General features: G+C 40.9%; 2 protein-coding genes across 3 annotated transcripts in view; both read left to right on the top strand.

The window, feature by feature from the left end:
* The window catches only part of kpna2 (karyopherin alpha 2 (RAG cohort 1, importin alpha 1)), a 7,542-nt gene extending 5,184 nt beyond the window's left edge, over positions 1-2,358 (top strand). For both annotated transcript variants that reach the window (XM_015052306.1, XM_015052305.1), the window contains exons 7-11: positions 512-775; positions 866-1,099; positions 1,628-1,810; positions 1,894-2,043; positions 2,124-2,358. In XM_015052306.1, the coding sequence (XP_014907792.1) occupies positions 512-775; positions 866-1,099; positions 1,628-1,810; positions 1,894-2,043; positions 2,124-2,213 (921 nt within the window). In that variant the 3' untranslated portion in view covers positions 2,214-2,358. The remainder of the gene's footprint in view (positions 1-511; positions 776-865; positions 1,100-1,627; positions 1,811-1,893; positions 2,044-2,123) is intronic.
* A 1,523-nt stretch (positions 2,359-3,881) lies between these two features.
* LOC106959597 (E3 ubiquitin-protein ligase SMURF2-like) overlaps positions 3,882-27,474 on the top strand; it is a 36,344-nt gene continuing 12,751 nt past the window's right edge. Inside the window, exons 1-2 of the mRNA XM_015052289.1 lie at positions 3,882-4,487; positions 26,259-26,297. Of these exons, the coding sequence (XP_014907775.1) occupies positions 4,436-4,487; positions 26,259-26,297 (91 nt within the window). The 5' untranslated portion in view covers positions 3,882-4,435. The remainder of the gene's footprint in view (positions 4,488-26,258; positions 26,298-27,474) is intronic.

Here is a 27,474-nt window from a genome sequence, read left to right as displayed (position 1 = left end):
TTAATGAAATTTAAAAAGGTCAACCAGCCCCTCCCCTCCTTCAAATCAGACAAAATTGTTGTCACCTTGATTACGGTCGTGCAGCAAAATTCTTTTCTGTTTGTGCTTTTGTATTGAAGATATCAATGAAGGTTTAAAGGTCAACCAAATGTTTGTGCAGTAAAAATGTCACTTGTGCTGCTATCATGTTGGATATTTTTTAAAAAGTCTTGATAGGTCAACCCTCTGTTCACATTTACAAAAATAATCTGCTCTGCTACATTTGTAGCAAAAAAGGCTTCTGCTGCTTTTGCTTTGACTATAGTGATGAGTCCTGCAAACTTTTTTTTTTTAATCTTTAAAATGATGGCAGCACAAATGTTTGACACCAGTTTTGTAAGATTTTCATCTGTAATTCACCTCATCCGCCTCTAGGTGGTGTCCTTATCTAATTAAATCTTCATTTCTCCATGCCAAACTGACATCTGCCTTCTGTTTTTTAAATTCCTTTCCCCTCTTGATCTCTCCACAGCCCGGCTATCTTAGAAATGTGACCTGGACCCTGTCCAACCTCTGCCGCAACAAGAACCCGTCCCCTCCTGTGCACGCCATCCAGCAGATTCTACCCGCCCTTGTCCGCCTGCTGCACCACGACGACCTGGAGGTGTTGGCCGACGCGTGCTGGGCTGTTTCCTACCTGACGGACGGCTCCAATGACCGCATTGAGATGGTGGTTGAAACCGGCGTGATTCCTCGCCTGGTGAAGCTGCTCGGCTTCCAAGAACTGTCTGTAGTTGTACGTGCCAAACTTCACAAAACTTGCCCTATTCTCCACAGCTACCACGTTTCTCCTAGCTCTTAAATAATCCACTTTTTGTCCTGTCAGACTCCAGCGCTCCGTGCTCTGGGTAACATCGTGACCGGCACAGATGAGCAGACTCAGGCTGTTCTTGACGCCAGCGCGTTGTCCATGTTCCCCCACCTGCTGCGCCACAAAAAGGCCAACATCCAGAAAGAGGCAGCCTGGACTCTGTCCAACATCACGGCAGGGAAGGACACCCAGATCCAGGAAGTCATCAACGCAGGCCTCGTTCCCTACATGGTCGACATGCTCGTGCGGGTACGTTCTGGGGACAGTTATCGTGGTTCAACTAAAACTAACAAACTGAAGTTGAAAACATTTTGGATAAAAACGGTAATTACTAGGGGGGGAAAACTAACTACGAACTACAGGACATTGTGTGTTTATCTAAAACCTACTGAAATTCTAGATGCATCTTTAATTTTTGTGTTTATGAATCTATTAACATGAACTATATTAAACTAATAAAAACTAGCAAACCCACTCCAAAAACTAATTCAATCTGAAGTAGACAGTCGAAATAAAACTCAACTATTATGAAAAACCTAAAACTACTATAACCCTGGTTCTTGGTCAAAGACGGCAATATGCAACTAGATTAATCAGTCAGAATCGGTTCTAAACTGAATAAAATCTGAAAACTCTTCAATGCACAAAGTGGAAATTTCTTATCTTTCAGATCAAATTATTTAGTTTGGTGCTTTTGAAACCTTCATTGAGAACCAGTTTGGTAAAAAATTTGTTTGAGGTGAGGTGGAAAATGTTTAATTTCCTCCGTCTCTGCAGGGTGACTACAAAACCCAGAAAGAGGCAGTGTGGGCAGTAACCAACTTCACCAGCGGGGGCACTGTTCAGCAGGTGGTCTACCTCGTCCAAGCCAACGTTCTTGAGCCGCTTCTGAATCTGCTTTCCTCCAAGGACAGCAAAATCGTCCTCGTCATTCTGGACGCCATCACCAACATCTTCATGGTGAGATGTTGAGACCAAGACGCATGCATGAACGCCACGGCTTTCTGTGCAGCTTCTCACGTTTCAAATTTCCCCCATGTCAGGCCGGAGATAAAATCGGAGAGTCGGACAAACTGAGTCTGATGATCGAGGAGTGCGGTGGCCTGGACAAGATAGAAGCGTTGCAGGCTCACGAGAACGAGTCGATCTACAAAGCTGCACTCAACCTGATTGAGAAGTACTTCTCTGAAGAGGTGGGTAGAGATCTTCGACCATTAGCCTTGCCTGACGTATTAAACCGTGTGTGACGTGTTCCTATCTGCTTTCGTTGAAGGAAGAGGAGGTGCAGTGTGTGATCCCTGAAGCTACTGATGACGGTTACGCATTCCAGATCAGTGAAAACCAGAGCACGTTTAATTTCTAAACGACTTGTTGCTTTCACTCTGTACTGTAACCTCCCACTGCTACGGTCTGTCCTGTGTTCATGTGACATTTGCTGATATTTGTATGTATTGTACATACTCCTTTTATAACAGAACAAATGTGTAAATAAAGCTGTTGGATCTTGTTTGCCAGTGTTCACTCTTTTTGTCTTACTTTTATAAACTGCATTAAACTTTAAATACTGACCAGGTTTAGTCAAAGACCTCATCTTGCAACAAATTTTAGAAATGTGTGAAACATTTTTACACATTTGACATGTCATTAACTTCCATCCCTTGTTGCACGGTAAGTTTCCCCCTGCCCCCACACACAAAAAACAACCTTACTGTGTATTTCTGGTCTAGTTTCTAGTGTAAATATATTAGTGCACTTGAAATAAGACAAACAAGTAACTTTTCAGAAAGGTGTTTAAATCAATTTCTTAATATTGATAAAGTATTGGCAGATTATTGCATTAATAACATGAGAAAAATGTTTTTGTGACATCTCAGTGGAACTAGTTCATCATTTGACTTAAACTCATATTTCTGAAAAGTTACCTGTAAGTCAGTTGTTGCCTTTCACTAGAAATTGGACCAAAATAATTTTGGTCCATTACTTCCTTTTTTTTTTTTTGTGTGTGTAGTTTCTCAATTGACAGAAATGAACCAGATAAAAGTTTATTCTAATTGGAGGTGGAAAAGCTTCCATGTTTGTTTAAAGCTGCATTATCTGAGTTCCCAGCTTTCAGTCTCAGGTTCAATATCTACCTTCAGAACTTTCCTTTGAGATCAGTATCTCAAAGGAAAACAATGTAAAAGTAAATGCTTTTACATTGTTTGTAGGAATGTACAGAATATTCAGAGTAAATGTTGGCAAACCAAATCCATGCAAATAATTTTTTTGGTATGCTCCAATAGTGTTTCAAAAACAAAAAAATGCTCATTACTTCCAGTTAAAAGAAACATGCAAGATGAAAGGATGGAGAAAATCTGTGAATATGAATTTAAGACAACAGTCTCTTTGATGGGTTTAGATCTGGACTTTGAATGGGCCATTGTAACATGCTACCAGATGTTTTAATCTGGTGTCAAATGTACGGCTCCTGGGCCATTTGTGGCCTTTGGAATTCTCCATGTGTTCTGTGCCCAAAATTCAAGATTGGTACGAACTTGATCCATCAGCACATGCAGCAGCAAAACTCACAAGATTATTTTCTTCATTTTCATTTTGTGTGGCAGATGAGTGCTGCCCCTGTGACAGAAGGTCTGGTGCTCTGGGGTGAGTCATCTGGAAGTTGGACCTCTGTGCCAGTCTCAACTCTTTAGCAAATTACTAACAAGATTTGAAAAGAAGAGCTATCCGATTATTAAATCAACCAATCTTCATATTAATTTAGAAACTTTTCCCTACCCCTGTGAAGAAACGCATCCGCACAGCATGATGCTGCCATCTCCGTGCTTCACTGAAATATGTGGTTAACTTCCGCCAAAGTGGACTCTACAGTATTTAGAAATTAGGTGACTTCTGAATGAAAAGTGGTTCCTCTGGACTTTTTTTGTTGATGTGTCTGGAAATACAATTGCGCGTTTTCATTGGGAAAACCGAAAATTATTGATTTGGGATTTATGTATTTTTAAGATGACAGATTTGTTTGAAGGTAAGTAGGTGTCGCTCACCGTCGCCGCACAAGCGCACAGTGACCCCTGTGTGTGAGTCACGGTTCAGCGCCACATGCTGAAGAAATGCCTGTCTCTCCCCCTGAGAGTGCTGTCGTCACCGGTCAGCTCTGGAAGCGGGACCTACCCCGGAGGCTCCGCACTTCAGCCGTGGAGGAGCTGAGAGGAGCCCGGGCCAGTCACACAGGCTCTCTCCGAAGATGTGAAGATAAACACCGCGTTACAGCACCGCGTCCCCCTCACTTTCCAGCACCGGAGGAGACATTTTTCATTTTTTTCTTTTTCTTTTTTTCAGTTAAAGCAGTCAGCTGCAGCGCTTTTTATATTTACGTTCTTCCCTCTTTTCTCCCCTCTTTCTTTTTTTAATTTTTGGCATTTATGAGCGGTCGCTATGGCAGTTCTGTCCACATCCGGGCTACAATGCTTTGACTCCATTATTGTCTAAAACTGGCGGAGAGGTTCATTAAACCTTATTATTATTATTTTTTTCTACATCCAACGACACGTTTTTAGTAGGCGCAGTGAAGGCTCGGATCAAGAGGAGATGTCTAACCAAGGAGTCCGGCGGAATGGCCCCGTCAAACTGAGATTAACAGGTAGCCAACAACGCTTTTTAAATCCCCAAATATATTCCCACACACTTAGCTAGGGGAGGCTGGGTGTATTTGCTGGAGGTGAACAGTTCCCATGGGCCATGTCTAAAACTGGCGGAGAGGTTCATTAAACCTCAAGAGGGCTCTCCCGTCTTGTTGTTGCGACTCTTTCTACAAGAGCTCCACGTTAATTTAATTATGAATTTATTTCACGTTGCTGGCTTAAATGCGGGAACAGGCGAGACGGAGCACGAGCGAGCGCTGCATTTTGATATTATTGTTCTTGGAAATAGTCTGAGCCCTGCGATTGTCGCCAGTATCCACCTCCACCAGACATAACAGGGTTCCCGGGGTTGCGCTGCTCGGTGCAGTGCAATGCGATGCAATGGTTTTGTTCTGCCTATTTTATCTCTACTTTGGGCTTAATGAGGAGTGGGAAAAAAAGATGAGCACATTAAGAAAAAAGAGCACGTGATGTATTGCATTTCCAGATACTTAAACACATGTGTGCCTTCCAACTGTGGCACCGCTCTGCTTGACAGACGGACGGCTTCCCATTTAAAGTTGACTAGCTTGGGTTAGCCTAGCCAGTTAGCTCTAAGCAAGCCTTTCTGCCAGAACAAGGCTCGGTTTAGACAACAAACAGCTCCACAGGTCACGAGAGTTTATAACTGGCTCTAAACAGTGTGCAGTGGCCCTTAACTGTCTTCAGACAGGCAGCTGGCTCCTTTGTTTGTTTTCCTAGTTAAAGCAGGTTATTATTAACCCTTTCCTGCATAACAGTAGATGTTTTAGGAACATTTTCTGGAGAAATGTTTTTCAAAGGAAACGATTTGATGTGGAAGAGCATTAAAATACATTTTAATTGATGTCAATATTGATGTCTGTGGGTTTCAAAAGCTGTATTATTTTTTTTTTAAACCTGAATATACATTGAAAAGTTGTGATCGGAATCAATGACAATTGGTCAGTTAAAAATAAATAAGTAGTATTATTATTATTATTATTATGAAAGAGCTACCATTTTCAGTGCTTAAGATAAAGATGTCAGTTATGAAGCATGTAGCAACACGAAAATTTAAAAACAGAAGAAGAATACCATATTTGAGTACAGTAAGGGCAAATTTACAGCATAGAAAAATATAGAATAGTTATTAAAAAATTGCATATCCTGATTTTTAAAAATTCGAAAGAGTAAGACAATTTAAAAATGCACAAAATGTGCCTGCATATTTGTGCATACAAAACAACAGGGTTGATGAGTTTGATGTTAGTTTTGTTGGTTATAGTCTAGGAGAAAGCACCTTTGATAAGGCTCTTTAATACACCTAGGATGCAGTAAAAAAAACATCTCTAAAATGTGTAACTTAAAAAAAAAATACTATAATCGGTAACAGAGAATATCCTGCTTTGAAACAAAAATGCATTGCATCTTTAAAAAAACAATCCTGCAATTAAGATGTACTTTTGTCTGTTTTGATTGGAATCCAATCCTAATTCAGTAACAAATAAAAGTATTCACTACAGCAGGCAGCAATTTGAAAGCTGCTTCCTTGTGTATATGATTTGATTTAGATCTACTTGTATAAAAGCCACTTCGTTTGATAGTGTTGATGTACTCTGCCCCCTGCAGGCTAATGAGTGCAAGTCAGTAAAATATTTCCTCAAACTTGCAGGGCAGTTGTCAGTCAAAAATGCTGAATCATCTTTTATTGTCATCATACAGAAGGACAATGAAATTTGTTTCAATAACAAAAATAAAGACAAACAACCAGCATAAGTCGAGGGCAGACTGGTGCCTGATCTTATATTTTAACAGTGCTTTTATAATTTGACACATCATATATTTTACACCAAATAACTCCAGACTCGTATAATTTTCACAGTTTTGAAAATTATACGAGCCTTGATTTTAGAGAGTCGCGATATATCAGCCTTTTTATCTGCATTGGTTAACTTTTGATAAATCAGGATGGATGCCATGAGTAAAACTGGGCTGGTATCAGTAAGCGATGTTTGTTTCCATCTTGTTTCCCTTTATGTATGTGTTTCTGGGGAGGGAATGTAGGGCGGCCATGTGATATTTGTTTTTTCAGAGTGTCAGAAGGATTGGGAGATCTATATAAATTTGCAATACGACTAAATATCGGTCACTGCTGATGGCAGCCCAGATTTTCATATCGGTGCATTCCACATTGATTTTACGTTGGGGAAGAAATTGCAAATCTTCTGTCCATGATTGTGGACATCCATGGCGCCATATGACCTGAAATTTATGCTGTTACTCCTTTGCAAATGTTTTCGTATTCATAGAATATGACAGTTTTTGAAACCAAAACGACGTGCTTTGCAGATTACTGTGGCTGCATAAATTTGAGTTTGTTTTTTTTTTTCTTTTGGTTTATAAAACTGAAGTAGAATAAATCGCAAGTGCAACTACATCCGTGGAAGTGGAGCTGGTGACTGTGTTTGTTATTGTAGAGGAAGCAGGTCAGTGTTAAACTGTATTATTATTGTTATTATTAGATCAGCAGTCCCGCCTGAACCAGTGACCCGCTCTCACCTCTGCGTTATGATTCATTGTGAAACATTAACATGTGATCCCTCTGCAGCCGCATTATGCTGTGCTGTTCTCTCTCTCCCCCGCTCTCTCTAAACCACTTGGTTTGTGCCTTTTTCAAACAAACAGGGAAAAGAAGGAGAAGAGAAAAATAAGGGTTTACATGAAAGCAGTTTGGTGTTTTGACTGGGACGGGGGTCACACAGCTGCCCTTTATTTGATCTACAGCCAGGTCGTGACCTAAATGCCTTTTAAAGGGGCTGTCTGCTTCCACCAGGAGGAGAGGGGGGGCAAAATGAATGTTCAACCCCGCTGCGGTTTCTGTCTGATAAAAAGCAGAAACTTTGGGTAGTTTTAGTTAACATGGTCAAGGACGGCGAGCTTTCGACCGTGTTTGTTCCATGTTCGTTACTGAGAATTTTCACGCATGACTTAGGGGCACTGCAAAACACTGCAAGGGTTTACTTTAGAGAAAAAAAACTCCCAACATGTTCCAAGACAGAGAGAGGTTGAGAGTCAGCTTTGCTGTACGTCTTTCAGCCTTCCTGTTATCTACCAAAAATATTGCTCTCTAATGTTCTCAAAGAAGCAGTTTACTTTTTAAATGGCTTCTTAAGCACTTTATGGATCCTAAAAAGTTTGATCTGAAATTGGACTCTCTTGTAAAGATGTTTGTCTAGGCACAAATATTATACAAAATGTAATTATCAACGGTATATTGAATTCTCATAACCACATAAGACCATAAGGGATGCACCAATATGGAAAATTTGGGCCGATATCGATAGGTTAGTATTTCTGTTATGGCCGATAAGTAGGGTGCACCGATTGCAGTTTTCTGGCCGATTACGATCTGTAAAAAGCCTGACCTGCCGATTCCGATTTTAGCCGATACTGATTTCTTTTGTCTGAAATGTCGCTAAATTCTGCAAGAAAGTCGCTAACTTTGCAACAGTAGCCACTGACATGATCTGGTGGAACGGTCTGTCAGTCAAACCGGAGCAGAAGAGGACAGCGGCTGATTTTTAGACCTTTGCCGATAAGATCGGCTTCACATGGAAGCCATGGAAGCCGATCTTATCGGCAAAGGTTGATCTTGGCTGATCTCAGAAAATGAAGAAAATTGGGCAATATTATCGTATATCTCCGTAACTTTTGGGACAATTTATCATCTAGCAAAATTTGTTATCCCGACAGGCCTACTTATCGTAGCTTTATATTTTCCCATTATAGCGCAGTCCTAATTCTCAGGCCTTAATATTTACCCTCTCAGTGATTGGTGTTCTGGACACATCGCCTTCATATCTTTCTTACTTGAAAAATATTCAGAACCAGAGCATTTTGTCATGAATTCATTTCAGTGCTGCCCTGGTTGACCTGCAGTTCTCTCCTGCTGGAATGCTGGGAATGTGAGTGCTGTGAAAAATGGCAGGAGCCTGCAGACCAGCTCTCCTTTTGATGCTGAGTAACCCAGCACAGCACCTTAAACACCCTCGCTTCAGGAACAGCTGCACGTCCGGATCATTCTCATTCGCTCGCATGTATTGTTCTTCTGTGGCCTGTCACCATGACAAATGTTGCTGGATGTTAAATTATCCCAGAAATGATTGTGATAAATGACAATATTGTCATTTTGAGATCATTTTCTGTAATAATAAGAATGGCATATTAATGCAAATATATCCTCTCAAAATTGAACTAAATTGAATTTCTGAAGATTTAACACTGAAACTGGAAAACAGGTTAAATAATCCAAAGCAAACAACAATAATTAAAATGGATTATGAAGTTTCAGTGGTCAAAATTACATTTCAGAAGATAATAGTAATCAGTCAGCTTAGACCAGGAAAACAGGCAAAAGTAGCAAGAAGTGCAAACTACTTCGAATTGGGTGTCAAATGTTTGCAGCGTCTCTCAGGATGCAGACTTTTCAATAATATTAAACTGGAGCATCTCTTTAACAACTGTTGTCCAGATGTAAACTATCTCACTTGTTTCAGTTTATCATGCGATGTATTGATTAATTACTTATTGGGACGGGCTTACTCACTCTTGCGTTTTCTCTTGGGTCTCAATTAGGTTCCTTTGAACCGTACAGGGTCGGTGTGACAGAACCTCGACACCGCGGTTGTCCACGCTGAGGCGAGGCTCGTCTGTCGAATGCGCCTCTGCAACACGACTTCTGGGTTTTCTCATTTTTTGGATCCTGACACGTAGCTGCTTATTAGCGTCTCCTCAGCGAACGACGCGTCGCTACATCTGAAGCAGCTCCTATTGCTGTTTGCCTCGTAGGCGTCCATTTGAACCAGATGTTCCACATGTTTGCCAGCTTCTAAACTTAAAACAAACAAAAAAAAGCTTCTAAAACCAACACTTTGGAGGGCGACTCGTCCCCCTCCTCCTCCTCCTATTTTTTCCTCTGCTGCCGTACAGCTGATCACTTCTATGTTATGTCACATGTAAACAGAGCTAATAGCATTACATGCTCCGCCGTCTGGGGCATAAATTACACCATGAAAGCACGGCTCATTGCTTTGTGTGATCATTCATAAATTCTCCTCTGGCTCTTGGAGTGTAGTAATTGAGTTGGGGGCGTGGAGGTGGAGGTGTGCTTTCTGTACAGCTTCAAATGGGATGACATCACTGGAGGCAAAGCCACACAGAGCGTCTTCCTTCGGATGGGATTAGGATTTTGCAATGAAAAAAAAAAAGAATCTGAAGTGTAGAGACTTTTTTTTTGTTTTGTTTTTTGTTTTTTTTTTGCTGTTCAGCTCCACATTCTCAACGTCTATTGTTGCTCCGTCCGGGGGTTTCACGTGTGACTCGTCGAGCATATGGTTTGCTCGTCTGAATTCTTTGGCCCGATGCGGATTGGCGGAGAGAGCTATCTCAGTGGGATTCCCTAAAAGTCTCTACTCACATTCCCACCTCTTCCTCTTCCCTCCTGTTCTTTCCGACTGTAAGCGTCTTCCCCCCTCAGGTTGAAGCACATTTCAATATTTCACCTCCCACCCGTACCGACTGAGTTCCTACGCACTCCTAAAGAGCATCTTAAAAAGTCTTACATTTATGGATCTAAAATTAAGGTCTTAAGAAATGTCTTAATTTTATTTTAAAAGTTAAGTTTGGTCTTAAATTTTTGTTGTAGCAGAGCTATTTACTTGTTCATTCTCTTTTCTGTCTTTTCTGTCAGGCAAACATCTTCATTATGTTCTGTGACTGGAAGATATTTGAGGCTACCGCTAACTAGCTGCTAACAGGGCTGGGCAATAAATCAGTAACAGTATGTATTGCAATACATGTGGTCAATATCAATAGGTAGTACATATGATAGGACATTCACTGAACTCTGATTCAGAAACACATGGCATTCTGGGGGATGTAGGCGGAGAAAAGAATTTAGCCGCTCAACTTTCACTGCTAGCTTAAGCAAGGCTGGTGTCACCAACTAACTCACTCACTCTTTGGTTACCTAGCAACAACCTGTTGAGTCGCCGTTTTAGGTATCATCACCATGCTTAAAAATTAAACATGGAGCAAAAACTGGATAAAACAGTAGAGGTAATGCTGCTATTGTGGCTTTGGTTCAGATATTTAAAACAAAAAATACCAATAAATAATTATCATAATTGACTGATATGAAACGCTTAAATACGTTTTTCAGCCATATTGTCCAGACTCAGCAACTAATAAACCCTTGCTAGCTGGCTAGCAAGTAGTAGTAGTTAGCCAACTAGCTAAATATCTACTGCTCGAGAGCCAGCTGCTCTACCATTAATAGGGGCAATTAGTATCGATCATTGTTCTAATTGATCTAGTCAGCCAGCTAGCAAAAAACAGAAGTAGCTTTTTTGGCAGCTGGGTCATTTCTGTTGCAAATCCCTACGATGCTACGTGCATTCTGGGCAACAAAACCTGGCACTACTATATAAATTGCGCAATTTTCTTTCCTTTCATCCATAATGGTCTTGAAAAGGGTCTTAAATTGTCTTAAATTGAGTTGGTGAAACCTGCAGAAACCCTGTCTCCACTCTCCAGTCTGTCATGCTTCTTTTTTTCTCCCCATGTTTAATTGCCGACGATTAGCAGTCGATGATGCTGCAGCTGTTTCTGCAAAACTGGAGGTTGCCAGTGCTGTTATGTTTGGAGGAAAACCTTGCTTTAAAAAAAAAGGGGGTCCTGTTTGTTAGATGACTGACAGTTGAATGGGCACAGATGCCGCCTGAGAAGAGAACAGACTTGTTTTAATGATGCAACAAAGGCTCTTGGGGTTTCACACTGGCCCCACTGTGTGGTGTGGCCTGAAAAGGCTCGAGGTCTCTCCTTTTTTGTGTGCTTCTTAGTCTGACTGTAGTCCACAGATGAGGGGGGTTGTCTTTGGATCTTTGTTGGTTAATTGAAGAAGATTTCCCTGCAGCTGGGCATTGAAGGTTGGGAGGCAACGGGGGGGCTTTCTGTAGAGGCACAGGACCTGACGATCAAGGAAGTTTTAATGTGGTCTGCGTTTGCTCTGGGTGCATTCATGTGGTCTCAGCCAGAGCTGAGTGTTTTTTTCTTTTTTAACAGAGTGGCTGTATGGAAGTGATTTGAGTTCATCTGGGTGTTCAGACAGGATACGTCGTAAATACGCCGTGATTAGCTACATGTGGTGAGAGGGGCCTCAGTGTGGAGATGCAGTTTAAGTGCAATGTTTCCCCCATTTTCTTTTTTTCTTTTGCTTTGAGAAAAAACATGCGAAAGTAAACAAAATGATCTCGAGCGATGAGGGGGAGTTGAAAAAATGACGGTGGGAAGCTGAAGCTGTTATGGAGCATAATTGGTAAACATTTGGTTTCCCTCCCGCTGAGAGCCTCCCGACAATTTAAATAGTTTCACCAATTAATTGACTTGCCGGAGTTTGGGTTTGGTGTTGGTTCAGCTGCGCCACGGCGATGACGAAGCTTTCCACTCTCGGTCCTCCTTCAGAGGGATTGCTCCCTGGCCCGAACATTTGTCCAGACGTCACCTTTGGCATAACGTTCCACCGTTTGAAGTTCACTTTTAATCATAAAGGAGAGGTGTAGCGCTTGTGTTACTCAGCGACATGCCAGAAACGTCATAACGCTGGGTGGCTTACGGCTTTAGCCTGTCCCTCTGTGTAAACAGTAGCCGATGAGCTAGCTGAGTGGATGGCTTGTGTGGTTTATGGAGGCCAGCCCTTCCTGCCAAGCAGATCATCAACGCGTCATTACGTCTGCTTTGTTGAAACAATTTCAGAACCATCTGATTGGAAGGAGACCTTAGACGTAGCAATACAGATCTAATTATTTGGTTTTATCCTTTTTAACTACGCACTAACTTTGTCATGGTGTCTTTGATGGAATCCCAGTCAAATATTTGTGGTTGTACCCAGACAGAAAAAGTGTGAGAACTTTTGCAAAGTGATGTATATCGAGCTATAGTTCCAGAACAGATTGGTTTCTGGTCATCTAGTAATTCAACAAGCTGTAAAAATTAGGGATGCATGGGGCGGCGGTTTTCAATTTGGGTGGTTGCCCAGGGGAGGATCAGGAAGGGGTGGGGTACCCAAAAACTAGAAAATGCAATATCTGTCTGTTGTCCCCTGATAGTTGTATGCATGTATGTTGGAGTAAGTTTCCGTTAGTTGCTGTTGAGTACTGGAAGACTGCATTACCTGTTTTCTGCTTTCATTTTAATGGGTTGGAGTTCAACAGAAGGAGGGGCTCATTCTGGGCACCATTCCTGCAGGAATCTGATTCTTGTGACGTATCGGCATCAACGTCGGTATCGGATAATTTTTGAAAGAATTTATTTGATTAGTTAAACTGGGCCGATATTAACAACCAGTGTGTTTGTTTCCGTCTTGTTGCTTTTTTTTAAAATTTTTTATTTTTGGAAGGGAGAGGAATGGCTGTATATCATATCAGTAAATATCGGTTATCGACCACAACGGCAGCATTGATATCGAACGGCGATATCGGCCCAAATTTTCAAATCAGTGCTTTCCTTTTTAAAAATGCAACAATCTATGAAGAAATGCGTTTAATTGTTATTTAATCACTAATCACTTAAGTTAAATACCTTCAGTCTGCACTGATAAATTAAAGCTGTTTGGAGCGCCATTGCTGTGCAGTCTCTAAAAGGCTTGCTTCTATTTCCAGAGCCTATGTGAAGTATTTCAAAATAACTATAATTAACCGCAAAGAAGCAACCCTTAACTTGCGACAAACCTTCATATTCAACACCTGACAGAAACCTTTGATTGTGCGTCTGAACCGGACCAAATTTACAAGTAGAAGACATCATCTGTGTCTCATTGCAATGAAAAGACAAAGTTCTGTGTAACCTCCTTGGATATCGGTTCTGAATAATGTTGCTTCGTCCCCAGTCAGAGGGACAGAGTGTGTTTTATGTAAAGGTCCATCGTCCTTCTGTTGGGTTTGAGTGAGACCGTCTTCAGAGGCCGGTTCTGTCAACCTGACTGTGGTTTTTAATGGGTCAGAATTGGATTAGTGGTGAATGTGAGGGAAAGGAACTTCCACTGACGGCTAAATGGATATTCGGCTCCTGGCTTTACTTCTATCCTCCCTGCTTCACTGTCTGCATAATCCAGCTGCGGCTTTGCCCCCGTTTCGGTCCCATCTCTTAAACTAGAAATCCCTTTGAAGTTGGACCTGTCGCAATTAGCAATAAATCAATTAATCGCATAACAGATGACAGCATGATTTATAGTTTTTCTCTTTTCTCTCTTTCTACCAAAAACTCAATGACTAAAGTCTTCAATCTGGTGCTTTGGTCTCAACTAGCTTCCTTTTTTGTAAAATAAATTTTATTTACAGAGACTTCTTAATTCATTTTATTTATTGTTTCTGTTGTTTTCTTTATTCATTTAGGGTCAGAATGTTAAATGTTCATTAGAATTTGAAGAGAATTAATCTGTGGCATTATCATACCATAACCATTTTACTACATCTCAAAATAACAATATTATCATTTATCACAATAATTTATGGCACAATTTATCGTCCAGCAAAATTGATCATGACTGCCTATTTGAAGTTGCACTCTGTTTAGTCCTGATTGTTCTAGAGTAGGGGTGTCCAAACTTTTTGTCACATCAGTCAAAATTGTTGAGTTTTCCTGGGCTAAGAAAAAAACCCCTTAAATCAAGCAAATAGTTGTCCAGTTTTTATTTGAAGGACAGGATATTTTTTGTAGATCCACAACATTAAAAATAATTTTTTGTGTTTTGCTGTATTAAATCTTTCAGCTTCCAAAGTCTTTCAGTCTCGCTTGAACTAATTTACTGCCAATTAGAAGAACAGGATTTCTGTCGCTTGCGTTCAGAACCGCTTGCTACGTTTAGCTGAGTTTAACGTGTTCAGTAAAAGCCGATTTATGTGCAATAAAGTCGGGTTTCCAGAAATGGTCTCTGGATAGACGTGGTTCGAACCTTTTATAAAGGCTTGTTTGTGAAAAGGCGAAAACTTTGTGTTGTGGTTAACAACATAAAATGATGTCGATAATAATTATTAATCTGGTTAAAAACAAAAAGTTTAATTCTTGAACAAAAAAATCTGACCAAGGGCCACAAATGGTTATTTCCACTAACTCATTTTCTTTCTTTCTTTGCAAAATACTAATACTTTTTGACATCTTTTCCTTTCTTGTGACATTACCACCACAAACTATCACTTATTAGTACAGAACTCTGAAGCGGAAAACGAAATGACATAAGCATTTCTGAAAATGTGACATGTCTTTGAATTTTTCTCATTCTACTCTGACGCCACCAAATAAAATCCAGCCAGATGCCTTTACGTGAAACACGGTGGTGGCAGCACCATGCCGTGAGGATGGAACTAAATCTGGAACGCATCAGACTGAGCGCAGACTTGCCTTTCATAAGAACAAACAAACTACAAACATGCATCTGGCTCTACAGCGGAACTGTTTGATCAAAATACGTCCATTTATTAGACTGAGCTGATGGCTTCTTCCTAAAACCTGATAGACATGAAGCCATTTTGCAAGGAACAATGGGGAAAAATTGTCTGTCTTTAGATCTCCTGCAGCTTTTTCAAAGTATCGATTTAGGTGGCTGGTTACAAGAGCATGACGCACTTTTTAGATTGTTTAAGGAAAAGAACAACATTTTGCGAGTATGGATCAGCAAACGGGGATGTGCTCAGGCTCTGCATCTAACTATATTCTTTCAGGGTTAACTCTGCATAACATATGGAAGGTCCTCCAGTCTGCCGTGTTGCCGACTGAGGGGTCGTTTATGCAAACACAACAAGACGCCAACAGCTGTATGTTTGGATTCACACAAGATCGCATTTCAAATGGAAGCTCTGCTCAAGTGGAGCAAATCCACAACAGGATTGTTAAAAAAAAAAGAAAAGAAAAACAGAGATTAAACGCACTGTAACCTTCCCCCGCCCCACCGCCGCACATGGCTGTTGTTACTCATCCACTTGAATATCGGTTTCTCTATGAGAGCGAGTTTCATTATGTGTAACCATCTGGTTGATAAAAGTTGTGGTTTGCTTCACAGGAAGACGGTAATGAAGCTAACCTGCAGATCAAAGCTGAAACAGGAGTGCCTGATGATTCACCTCTTGGGCAGCTTCTTCTGCAGACACTGTTATCAGTCTTATTGGGAAACGCTGGTTCCGGTGTGTCTGACAGAGCTGCAATAGATGTGGGAATGATGGTCGTTTTCCTCTTTCTTTCCCCTTTAAGAAACCAGATGTTAGAATTTTCCATTTTATTTTCGACTGAAATAAATTTATCATCCATCCAAAAGTCAAAGATTTATAATTGACGGCAAGAATTTTAACTTTGGATAGATGTCAAAGTGCTGGCTATGAAGTGTCTCTTTGAAGTGTTTCATGTCAACCAAACACCTTTAATTTGGGTTTCTATGTAACATTAGCAGCATACGCCTGCTAATGCGCTAATAGTAGAGCCAATTTTTGTTTTAGCTCTTTTGCTAGCTTTGACAACTTTTATCGCACTTGGCTTCCCTTAAGAAATCAAACAAACTAATATACTTGGCTGTTTTGTAAGCTTTCTGTTGAACATAGTTCGACATCTGTGCTGAAGTTTTGCTCATTGCTGCGTTATGTTATGAATTCTTCAAGTAGTTAGATGTTTGTATTGATGCTCTCATTTTGAAGTGGATGAAGACTATTTATACGACAATCCCATTTCTTCTCTTTTTTCCAATAACTTTATTACAAACAAAAAACAAAACGGAACAAAATAAAACATAGAAAATAGTGAACAAGATATAAATACAATATCTAAGGAAATTATAGAACATGCAAAGTAAAATATATCAAAATTAAATTCTGCTCAAATACTCTTTAAAGGGGACATGTAGTTCTGGTGTAGCAGAACTAAACTTTTTAGTTTGCAGCGCCATCATTGTAATAGACCAATGCAAATTAGATTCGAGATTTGAAATGAATGGGAAAGTATACATTGTTTTAAACAACCTTTACAAATAAACTAACCTGTCTGGGTTCAAGAAGCACATTTTTCTTCAAGTGTACCTGTAAACCCTTCAGGTATTTGTACATCTAGAAACTGGGATTTTTACCCATTCCTCCAAAACAATTCTAGTTCAATTAAATTGAATGGAGAACATCTCATCAATTTTTAAGTATTGACACAGATGCTCAATTATACTAAGTGGGGGAAGTTGAATGTCCTTTAATTTAAAGCAATACATTATATGAGTAGGGTATTTGTCCTACTCTGCCCTAGTCTCAAGTCTTTCGCTGCCTTCAACCGACTTTCTTAGGGTTTCCCTCAACACCTCTACTTACACCAAGGTAGGGTAGAGTGGCCTCTTCGGGTGGGGAATGTGGTCTTGAGACTGGGGCAAATGGAGGAGTTTAAGTACCATGGGGTCTTGTTCATGATTGATGAGAAATGGTGTGGTGTGGGGTTGCAGAAATTCGGAGGCTGTACCGGTCTGTCGTGGTGAAGAGAGAGCTGAACCAAAAGGCGAAGCTCTCGATTTACCGATCAATCTACGTTCCCATCCTCATCTACGGTCATCATCTTTGGGTAGTGTCCGAAAGATCAAGATTGTGGATACAAGCGACCAAAATGAGTTCTCCGCAGGATGACGTGCAGAAGGGAGTATGTTTGTTGGCTGGCCTGGGAACGCTTTGGGATTCCCCTGGAGAATGGGAAAAGGGAAGTCTGAGGAAGTTGTGAGTCTTTCTACTTGGGCTTCTTCCTCCGCAACCCAATACTGGATTAAGCAGAAGACAATGGCTGGATGGATCTTTATGTTTTTCAAGATTTGTCAGAAATCTTGGGAACCAATCAATTTCCCTTCCCTTCACTATTGTTCCTTTTGTTTACTACGTCAGATCCCAATAAAACACATTGAAAGTTGTGGTGGCAGCATGACAAAATGTTCAGGCACCAAGAATACTTCCAGGGTATTTTATTTGGGCCGGTCATGCCACTTGCTAATGGTTGCTATATGGATGACTGAGCGCATTGTGAAGGCTGATTATTGCCTGCAACTACATGCAGCGTCATTCAGCTGTGCCTTTTGATCAAGGGACCACCCCCGTGGGTTAATCATGACAATTTAAGAGAACGCTTCACAATTCAAAGTACGATGACGAAGTGCTTTAGCAAATTGCACTGTAGCGTTTCGTGTCTGATTAATGCAAGTTGTTGGGAGCATTAGACGGTTGTCTAAGTTCCTTTATTGGCACGTCAGACAGCAGAAAACGGGAAAACGTGGCTGTGATGTAACAATAGCTCTATGGCCGAAACTTCCAAGGAAAGTTGGAGGGCAGGGAAGCAAAGTAGCAGTTTTCTGGCAACGACCTCTACTAAACAGGATGGTGCTACTACTCCCGCAGCTTGATCCTCTATCTTCCTCAATTCCATCAGAGGGGACGAGGAGGCCAAGAAGCGAGGAAAGCCACGCAGCCGCCCACAACAGCCCAGGTCCCAGCCAGCGGTGCTCCGCTCCACTCGTTTTCACTTCAGCCCCAGCCGTGATGGCACTGTGGAACACTTTACTCGCCTGGATGACTTTCTGTTGGACACGTTGAGGCGTACACAGTGGAAAGAGAGAGTGATGTAGTCTGCAGGGGTAACAGGAATGCCACTGCAGATTGCCATTGTGGCATAGTTTCCCACTTTTCGCAGCTGAAAACGGGGAGAGGAGTTATGCAATTACAGTGGACTGTATCTTGGAAGGAAAAGGTGACGTTAGATGGATGAAATGTTCTCACACTAAGAATGTAGCCAGCCTCTTTCCCCCCCTCACATGTGTGGATATGTGTGTTGAGCTTCTCTTATGTTGCTGAACAGGTTTGTTAAAAGAATTTCGAGTTAACTGTATGTGTCTTATTGGAGTTGCGTTGCTATTGTGGTTCTTTGTACCTTGTCTTTGTTCAGGGTCAGGTTTGGTTGCAGGGCAGGCTCAGTTTAACGTCACTGTTTTCTTCAGGTTCTTGGGTTACTGTGACTACATTTCTTTGGGCTTAAATCATTTTTAAAGTTAGTTTCCTGGCTGTCTTTCTATAATAATTACTGTAATGTTATAGATGTATCCATCTTGTTGTGACGGACATAAAAAGTATTTTTTTGTGTCTTTAATTGTCTGTGATTGTTAGAAAACTCAGTGATATGCATCAAGAAAACTGATGTAGTTATTAGAAATGCACCAATTATTTAACCAAAAAAGTTAAGAGTCGGACAATTTTCCCTTGATTGCCTGTAACCGGTGATCAGCAGGTCAAATACTAAAAATATTAATATTTTCTCCCCATTGAGTAAATGCATCATAACTCTTAATTTCTCACCTTTTTTGTTCCATAACTCATTAACAAAGAGCATGTACTTTGAATTTTTTTTTATTCTGACAAAAGATTAAAAGTCAGATACATGTATTCATGGAACATTAAGCTCATCATTCATTAGGCTATCAGCTTATAATGTGCTGCTGAATTTGAAACTACCACTTTCAATTAAAGAACTTGCAAACCTTTTTATTGCTAAAATGTCTGATATTTTTTAGCCTCTCTATAAATTGTAAATTTTCTGTATATTTTTTGTTAATTGCCGAACATCAAATTAACCCAGGTGTGTTTATCACCCGCTCATTCCTTCTCAAATTCTCGATTCTTGACGAGATTGCTCTTTCGCTTCCTCACACCGGCCGCATGCAAAGATAATGGATCCATATCTGATTGAGACTGTTATTTTTAACTTGGAAAGTACAGTATTTTTTTTTCCTTGGTAACCCTTTTTTCTTCTATTTTTTCCCCCTCAATAAAGATGATGTACTGGTGTATTCTGTTACTGCTGTTCCTTTTCTATTTGTCTAAGTCTTGGAAATTACAGCTCTGTAGAAAGGTATTAAAGGATATTCCTGGCAGTTCAGGGTTCCATGATCACTTCGCTTCCAATGACTTAATAATATTTGTGTTATGTGACCAAGAGAAGTCTCATCAGATTTGAATATTACATAAGTGGATTTGTTAAGGTTTAAGGAGCAGGCCAAGGAGATGTATTCCTGTGGTTGTAAGTCGGTGCGCAGCTTTTGCAGACCTGGGTTTGGTTTCTGAAATTCCCCTCTTCTGCCTGGTTGCATTTTTCAGTCATGAAGTTTGTCCCTGTAAGAATATTTTTTAAAAAGGTCACCTACTTTTGAAGGAAATTGGTTGTTAATGATTTACACAGCATATTTTGACAATCAAGCCGTTCCCGTTTCTGTGACACGTCCAAACTAATTTCTAGGGGAAAAAAAGTTTTATTGCCTGGAAAATATACTAATTAGCTCTGTCTGTATTTGATAGTTTCTGTATCTTTGACCTTATATATTAGGGGTATATCAGCTGAACAAATAGAAAATAATTATTTAAGCAAATCTGGGCCGATTATCGGTACACCTCTGGTAACATTAAAGTAATTGGGTGCACCAATAAGTTGATCGGCCAAATTTTCTCAATTTTGAAAGACAAGTGATCTTGTCTTATCTACCTCAAATCTTATCTACCTCTAGTCTGAAAATGAGCCACTGTCCTCTTTAGCAACAGTTATCCCACTGTAGCCCAACTTAGCAACTTTATTACTATATTTAGTGACTTTTCAAACAAAAAAATCAATCACAATCCTCAGGTTAGGCTTTTTAAAGATCAGTGATTGGCCAGTAAACTGCAATCGGAGCCCCTCTGAAAGTAGTGGAAGAGCTAGGCCTAGCCAGTAATCTTCACCATGTTCCCTGTGTGTATTGGGATGAATAGCTTCATGTCTGCGAGCTCGTCATGCGTGGAAGCTCCAGCTCCAGCGCTCTGCTAATATTAGCCCCCCATCTGCTGCGGGCCCGGTGATAATGATCTACAGAGACCATGTGCAAGACTAAACACTGGAAACGGATCAGGAGACGCTTCAGACATCAGATGACACGAGATGAAGAGCAGCTCGACTGGTACGCTTCTCTGCAACAACTTGGAAGTCCGCGCTGTCACCTTCACTCTCCTTTCAGGCGTTGTGTCCAAGAAAACGCCGGGGAAGGAGTGGAGAGGGGAAAAGGAAGCCCCTTTTGTTTATGGAGTAACAATGTTGCGCGTGAGATGGGAGTCGAGACGTTCAGACAAACAGGCAGACGAAAGGTTGGGGAGCGAGGGGGAGTAGCCGGTGGGAGTATGTTCCCTAAAGATGCCTCAGACTGTCTGGTGGTGCTGGGTCAGTGCGTACGACTGGAGGAACCAGGTGGACAGGAAAGGGAGGTTCAGCACACGGTCAACCTGAGCTAGAGGCCTGAATAGATTTGTTTAGGTTCACACAGAGTTACAGTTTTACGCTAGGAGACGAGTGGCTGGTTCTCTGAAGGGGCTCCTTCCTCTTGTTAAGCCGCGCTTCCATGTAGTTTAGACTAAGACATGGACGGGAATGGAGGATTATTAGCAGCCAGTCGTGTTAGTTCCCACAACCCCACTTCCTCCTCCTCATAGGCTCCGGCGTAATGGTTAACCGCAGCGCAGCAGAATAAAAGGAGTCCCTACTTCCCCACAGTGCTCAGTTCCTTTCCCATGATTCCTTCTTCTTCTTTTTTTTTATTTTTTGTCTTAGTGGGTGTCAAAGCGACTGCAAAAGTAGCAGTATTTTTTCGGATCACAGGAAATGAAAGAACTTTCTTACTTTCATCTTGACTTGATTGCTGCCATGGCGACGCTCCCTCCTCTCTCTCTCTCTCTGCCTGTCTCCCTTAGATGTCACGTGACGGTTCTCTCCCCAGGTGTTTGGCCTGCGCCTGGCAGCCTTCATTGATTCGTCCGCACAGTGAGACTCTTTGTGCGTCGGCCTGGGAGAAACTCTCTGCCCATCCTCTCCCCACAGGTGGGGACGTTAACTCCGGTCGCACTGTTGCTGCTGTCGCCAATCAGAAATAGTTTTTGATTAAAGACGGCGAGGGAAGGAACTGCGTCAACGCGGGGCTGATCGTCGGCTGTTGGGTTCGCTCGGTTCTGCTTTCCCAGCTGTCCTCTGGGAAGCGGTTCTGTTTGGACCCCAGTGTGAAAAGCCATTATGTGATTTAGTAAGGGAGAGAGTAGCAAATCCCCCCTTTTTAGCTACTTATAGTTGTATTTCTGCTTTGCCGCTGACCAAGTTGCTTTCACGTTTGACAATATGCAATTGGAACCAAAAGCATTGTTTTGTTTTTGCTAACTTTTTTTCATTCCTGCCATCATGATGAATGTCTTTAAGCCAACGAAAACAACAACATTTTTTCACTTTTGGTTTCATTGTGACTTCAAATATCTTTGCCACTCAGTGGTCTTCCTGTTGTCTGCGCCCCGCCATGACTCCCTCCCCATCTGCCCTCATCCCCATCCGTCCACGCTGCGAGCGGAATGAGAAACGCGGGCAGCACAGAGATACCCTTCTCTCAGCTTTGCCTCAATACTTGCCGTCACTATGACAACAGAGGATTTTAGAGGGAGGAGTGCGGGGGTCTGGGGTGCACAGGGCATTTTGAATTAGCGTCTGCCTTTTTTTTCTTTAGGTGGTAGCAGGGAAGAAAGTTACCCATCTTGAGTGTAAAGGCATAAAGTGACCTTATTGTTTTGTACAGTAATCATATTTTTCTTGTTTTGTAATCCAGGGGCTGCAATTTCTGGAGGGAGAGGTTATGCGATAGAGCTGCACAGCATATCGAATCACATTTGTCATTGCCAAGGACTGTTCAGATACAGTACTTGGCAAGATATATTATTTCAGGTGCTGTGCATTCATACAGTACTTGCCAACAATAACATAACACCTTGGTATCAATTTTGGGGACTAAGATAAGAAAACTCTTGCAGAAAAATGTTGTCACTGCAATGAGGGCACAAAAGAATAGCGAGGAAATATTGCTTAATCACTAGTCAATATTATGATCACAACTAGCAGTGATGCGCACACGTCTGCTAATGCGCTAATAGCGGAGCTAGTTTATCATTTGGTGCGTTAGCCAACTTTGAAAACATTTAGCGCACTTCCTCCCCAAAATAAATTTTTCTGGATAAATTCTAAAGTGCTAATTTACTTGCATGTTCTTTAAGCTTTCAGTTGAATAAAGTTTGACATCTGTGTTGAAGGTCTGGTTGGCCACTGTTAAGAATTTGTTGCTGTATTTAGAGACTTTTCAGACTAAAAAAAAAAAAAAAATCAAAATCGGCTTTTTTTTAATTCGGCAAGTTGGGCTTTTTAAAGATCTGTGATTAGTTCGAAAACTACAGTCGCTGCACACATAATTATGCAGTGATTTTGTAAGCCAACCTATCGTATTACTCTTTGATTAAAGTTTGTTTAATTAATATTGTACTGTAACAATTATATTCCCCTCTGTGATAGTAATCCAGTGTGCTAATGACTGTAATTGTAAGTCTGTGCCATTTAGCTAGTTAGATTAACAGGAATCATTTTTCAACTAAAACCTGGCCACTGCAGGTATCACCTAGCTGTTAACTTTAAGCTAATTGTGTAAAAAAAATCTTACTTCTGAAAGTATTTCTTTGTAATTACTCCAATGCTAAATATTCATAAATGTTTTAACTGCTCTTTAGAGGCTTCCTTTCTGCTGAAGTCAACACTCTTGAGTGTTTTACTGGTTTTTAGCTCTGTAACTCTGCCCCTTGTATGTTTTCATAAGGAGTTTATTTAGGTATAATTGTAGTGTTGCCTTCCTGCTGTGTGGCTAGCTTAGGGCTGCTAATGCATTCACAGGAGGGTCTGCATTTTTTCCCTCCACTTTAGTTTGATTTAGACTGAGGTGGCTGCTCTTTGCTTCTTCTTCCGTGTTTAATTGTCTTTTTTTTTTAAGTGTATTGTGGTCTTGCCATTAGGGGTCCATTTCTGCACAGGAGTTGGGATTTGTCAAGCTAATTTTTGCTAAAATTCAACCAAAATCAACACCTGAATTATCTAGAATTTTTTGTAATCTTTATCTCGTCAGTGATTTGTGACTAAATCTACAACCTTCTACTGATTTCCACACCACCAATCATCTCAGACAAACGCAAGGCTTTAGCTCATTCCCTTATCTGTGTCGACAATGAATGAAATCAGTGGAGTTGGAGAGAAGAGCAAGGTGTCTCTGCACCGCCGAGCACTTGCCCGCACGCTGCGGGCAAGTGCTCGCCTGCGTGTTCGCGAGGAATGCGACAGAAAGTGATGCATACCAGATGTTTGAGAAATGAGGTGGGTTTCACTGGAACGTAACACATTCCCAGGGATGTTTGTGGAAAGATTCTTCCTCATCTGACGAGCATGTTCTGCAACGCCGCCGCCGCCTCCCCGCCACCCTTACCCCCAACATGGCCGTGCAGCCCGCTTAGTCGACTGTTTATCCGTCTGCCTCCGTTTCTTTAATCTCGCTCGGGAGTTGCGCTTTAGTGGGATTTTTACACCGCTTATGTGTAAATATTGACACGAGTGAAGTTGGTGATGTTTGTGGACATGGTCCTTTAAGAAGTATGAGAGCCAGCACTGTTTCAGGTCCAAGTTAAAGTGATTCAGAGTGACATTTGACATGGTGTTAGTGTCTGGGTATGTGTGGCATGGAGCGCAGGGCCAGAGGAAAAGGCAGGGACTCATGACTGAGTATCTTAAGCTTAAACTTGCTACTTTGGAAATGTGCTTTGAGCATTTATGTTGGTAAAACAGTGGAGTCTTGCTTGAAACGTCTCCCTGACCCGTCTGTTGTGTTCCTTGATCTTTCTGATGCTGTTTGTTGATGAAGCTTCTCTAATAAGGTTTTGAGACCTTCACAGAACAGCTGGATTGATGCTGAGATAAAATGTTCACACAGGAAGACTCAATTTACCAGCTAAAACCCTGTCTCCATTGTCAAGTGTCACTGTGCGCAATCCCAGTCCTCAAAGACCATTGTTCTGCAACTCCTAGATGTCTCCCTGGTCCAAAATATTTTAATCAACCCAAGGTAGATGAACTACCTTGGGTTTGTCTCCAATGGGAAGGCGTTCATTGTGGGTTGGCTCGTTCAGTTGACGACGTTTACGTTCTACTTGGGGAAGAACAGCGTAATGCCGCTACCTTAGAGAAAAGGCAGTTGATCATGGGGTTGAGCATTTATCATATTGTTTATCATTTATCGTGATATATTTCTTATGATAATTTTGATTTATCGTTGTCTCGATAAATTCCAATTAATAATGTTAAAAAGCCCCCAAAAACTCTCTGTGAAACTTTATTGTAGGAATGATTCATTTTGCTATTTTCTCAATTTTGTTCAATGAGTATAAATAAACATCAATACATTTGAAAATATGCTTAAATGCAGTTACTGTGTGTGGTTTAGTGATACAAATCATATATCGCTCACCCCTAGTTGGTCACACAAATTTTGTTTGTTGGTGTAAAGGTGCATTTTTCAGGTTTTTATTCGTGAAAAAAATGTAGTTTTGGTCCATTAATTTGTTTTAAAGGAGGTGTACATGATTCATCACTATAAACACCTGGTATTTATTCATTTTCTTCACCAAAAGATAAGCAGGAGTGATGGCCTGCTAATCTGTTATCAAGTGACGGCGAGCAAAGTTTCAGAGGTACAGACGATAAATAATCCAACGTTATTACTGCCAACAACAGCTGGACTGTGAGAACCAGTTTATACAGCCTAAAAGCAGCAACATGTGTCAGGTATCATGTAGACCTTACGGGTGAAAAAAGGTGAAACAGCAGCGATTCGTGCCGGTGAATCATCCCAGCTGCAGGTTCAAGAGTTGCCGCGCAGATGCTACAATCGGGGAAAATCTTTTTCAGGGTTTCCCCCAGTGTTTTATAAGCCTGGCGGGCCACCAGGCTTTACTTGTGCCCCTACCAGGCTAAGCATTGCTTGTTTATTTTAAGTCTTTTTAAAATGTTTGCATCGTTGGTGTTCAGATATTAATTTTCCAATCTTTCAATAACACATAATTATTGATTGATATTTTCAAATTTCCTGTCAGCTTTTAACTCAAAAACGCAACGAGCTGCTGGAAGAATGACTGTCCTGGCACCCAACCACCAGGCTTAGCACGTTTTCTGAGGGAAACCTTGCTTTTGTAGCGGCTCATCTTGTTTTTTCTTTGTTTTTTTTTACCATGGTTTGTTTCAATCTTAGGCGCTTTGGAGCCTTCCCAGTTTCAAAAGAATATGATTAAAGAAAACCACTTACTCCTTTCATAAGTCTGTGGTGACGCTTTCAGAGTGCATCATCTCTTTAGAACCAGGAAATTCAGACGCGTTGATAAGCCAAACCACTTAAGTTTCTCAGTGGGACTTGAGGGGGGAAAAAAACAAAACGTTTCCAGTGTTTCTGACTCACTGGCTGTAACTCTGAGCCCCAGACACCCAGGTGGCCGGTGAGCTTCCTCATCAATCCATATTTTTCACCGGTGGGGGATGTTAGCAGCTCTGCTCCGTCACCTCGGCAACCGCTTCTACATTACTTACAGTAGAGAGGCAGGATCAAACTCTTTGCTGCAGGCTAGCTGGTTGTGATGGAGAACTGGAGAATGTAGATTTTTTGTTAGATTTTATTTTTGTGAAAAAATAATTTAGTTGGAGCAAAAATAACCTCCTTTAATTACACAGTTTCATATCAATACCAATGAAAGCAATGCCAATGCTTTCATTCTGGAACCTAATGATTTTGATTTTTTTTCTTTCTCTTCTAGTCCTGTGTGCCAAAAACCTGGCAAAGAAAGACTTCTTCCGTAAGTAGCCAACTTTTGCAACTGCTTTGTTTAAACTTCTCTGCTTAGATTTCTGTTTCATTCATCTCTTTGAGGTGTTGCCTTTTTAGACTTGTGGAGATTCGACATGAACACTGTGAAGTCGTCTCCGTCCTAGGAATGAGACGCTGAATTTAAACTCTGGCGTAGACAATGACGGCTCTCCAGGGTCTACATATTTTTCCACTGTGTGGATCGCCTGTGTCCTACAGGGTTTTGTCTCTTTAAATTACATCATCTTAATTCTGATGTCGCATAAACAGGTGTTCTTCCTGCTAAATCTTGAAGATAAACTCATCTTTTTATGGCGGTAACTCTCGAGGCACGACTTCTTCAAAATGCAGATTGCCTTGAAAACCCTCAGTTTCAAGAAAAAAACAAACTAAAATTAAAGAAAACTGCAGGCTTTAAATCTGTCCTGTTGCTCTCAAAATGCATCATCTCTGAGATTCAGATACACTGATATCCAAAGTTTGTCTGTTCCTGTTTGCTCCAGAATGGGTAAACTTTAACTTCATTAAAAAAATAAACGTATTGTTCTTAGCAAAGTCACCAGTAGCACAATTATTGGTGCCTCTAACATTTCATTGGAAATAAATGTAGAGGAACTTTGTGTTTCCTTTGACTAAATAATTGTGCAAAACTACAACGGAAACACTTTTATCGCATCACACAAGTCATGTGATCAACAACCAGATGTTACTACAGGCGGAAAAGTCAAAGTGGTGGACAGATGCATGTTTTTTAATGACTTATCGCTTAAACAAATTTATTCACGTGTGAATGGAATCACCTCAATTGCAAAATTGTGTTTTTTCAACATTACCAGAAAAACACATTTTGCGCATTTGTAATGGAAACGGCTATTGTGGGTTGTGAGTTTTAAATCAAAATCCAGTAGATTTGTATTGGGACACTGAAAATGCATTGTCGCTGAATCTTCAATCCATGTCCACATGTCCTTAAAAAGTCTTAAATATTGCTAATATTGCTGCCAATATACCCCAGCTAGCTAGTTAGCTAGTTGTTAAATTTTTAAGGTAGTACTAGTGTAGTTTTTTTTTTCCTCTGGACTTTTCTGATAGGCATAACTTGAAGACCAATGTAAACATCTTCATTGCATTGCATTTTATGACTAATATTGAGGTTACCGCTAACT

This window comes from Poecilia latipinna, unplaced genomic scaffold, assembly GCF_001443285.1.
Source record: "Poecilia latipinna isolate Pla-1442-1.1 unplaced genomic scaffold, P_latipinna-1.0 Scaffold1100, whole genome shotgun sequence".
Taxonomy (NCBI): Eukaryota; Metazoa; Chordata; class Actinopteri; order Cyprinodontiformes; family Poeciliidae; genus Poecilia; species Poecilia latipinna.
The sequence above is the reverse complement of the archived record's forward strand: the minus strand, read 5'-3'. Positions and strand labels throughout refer to the sequence as shown.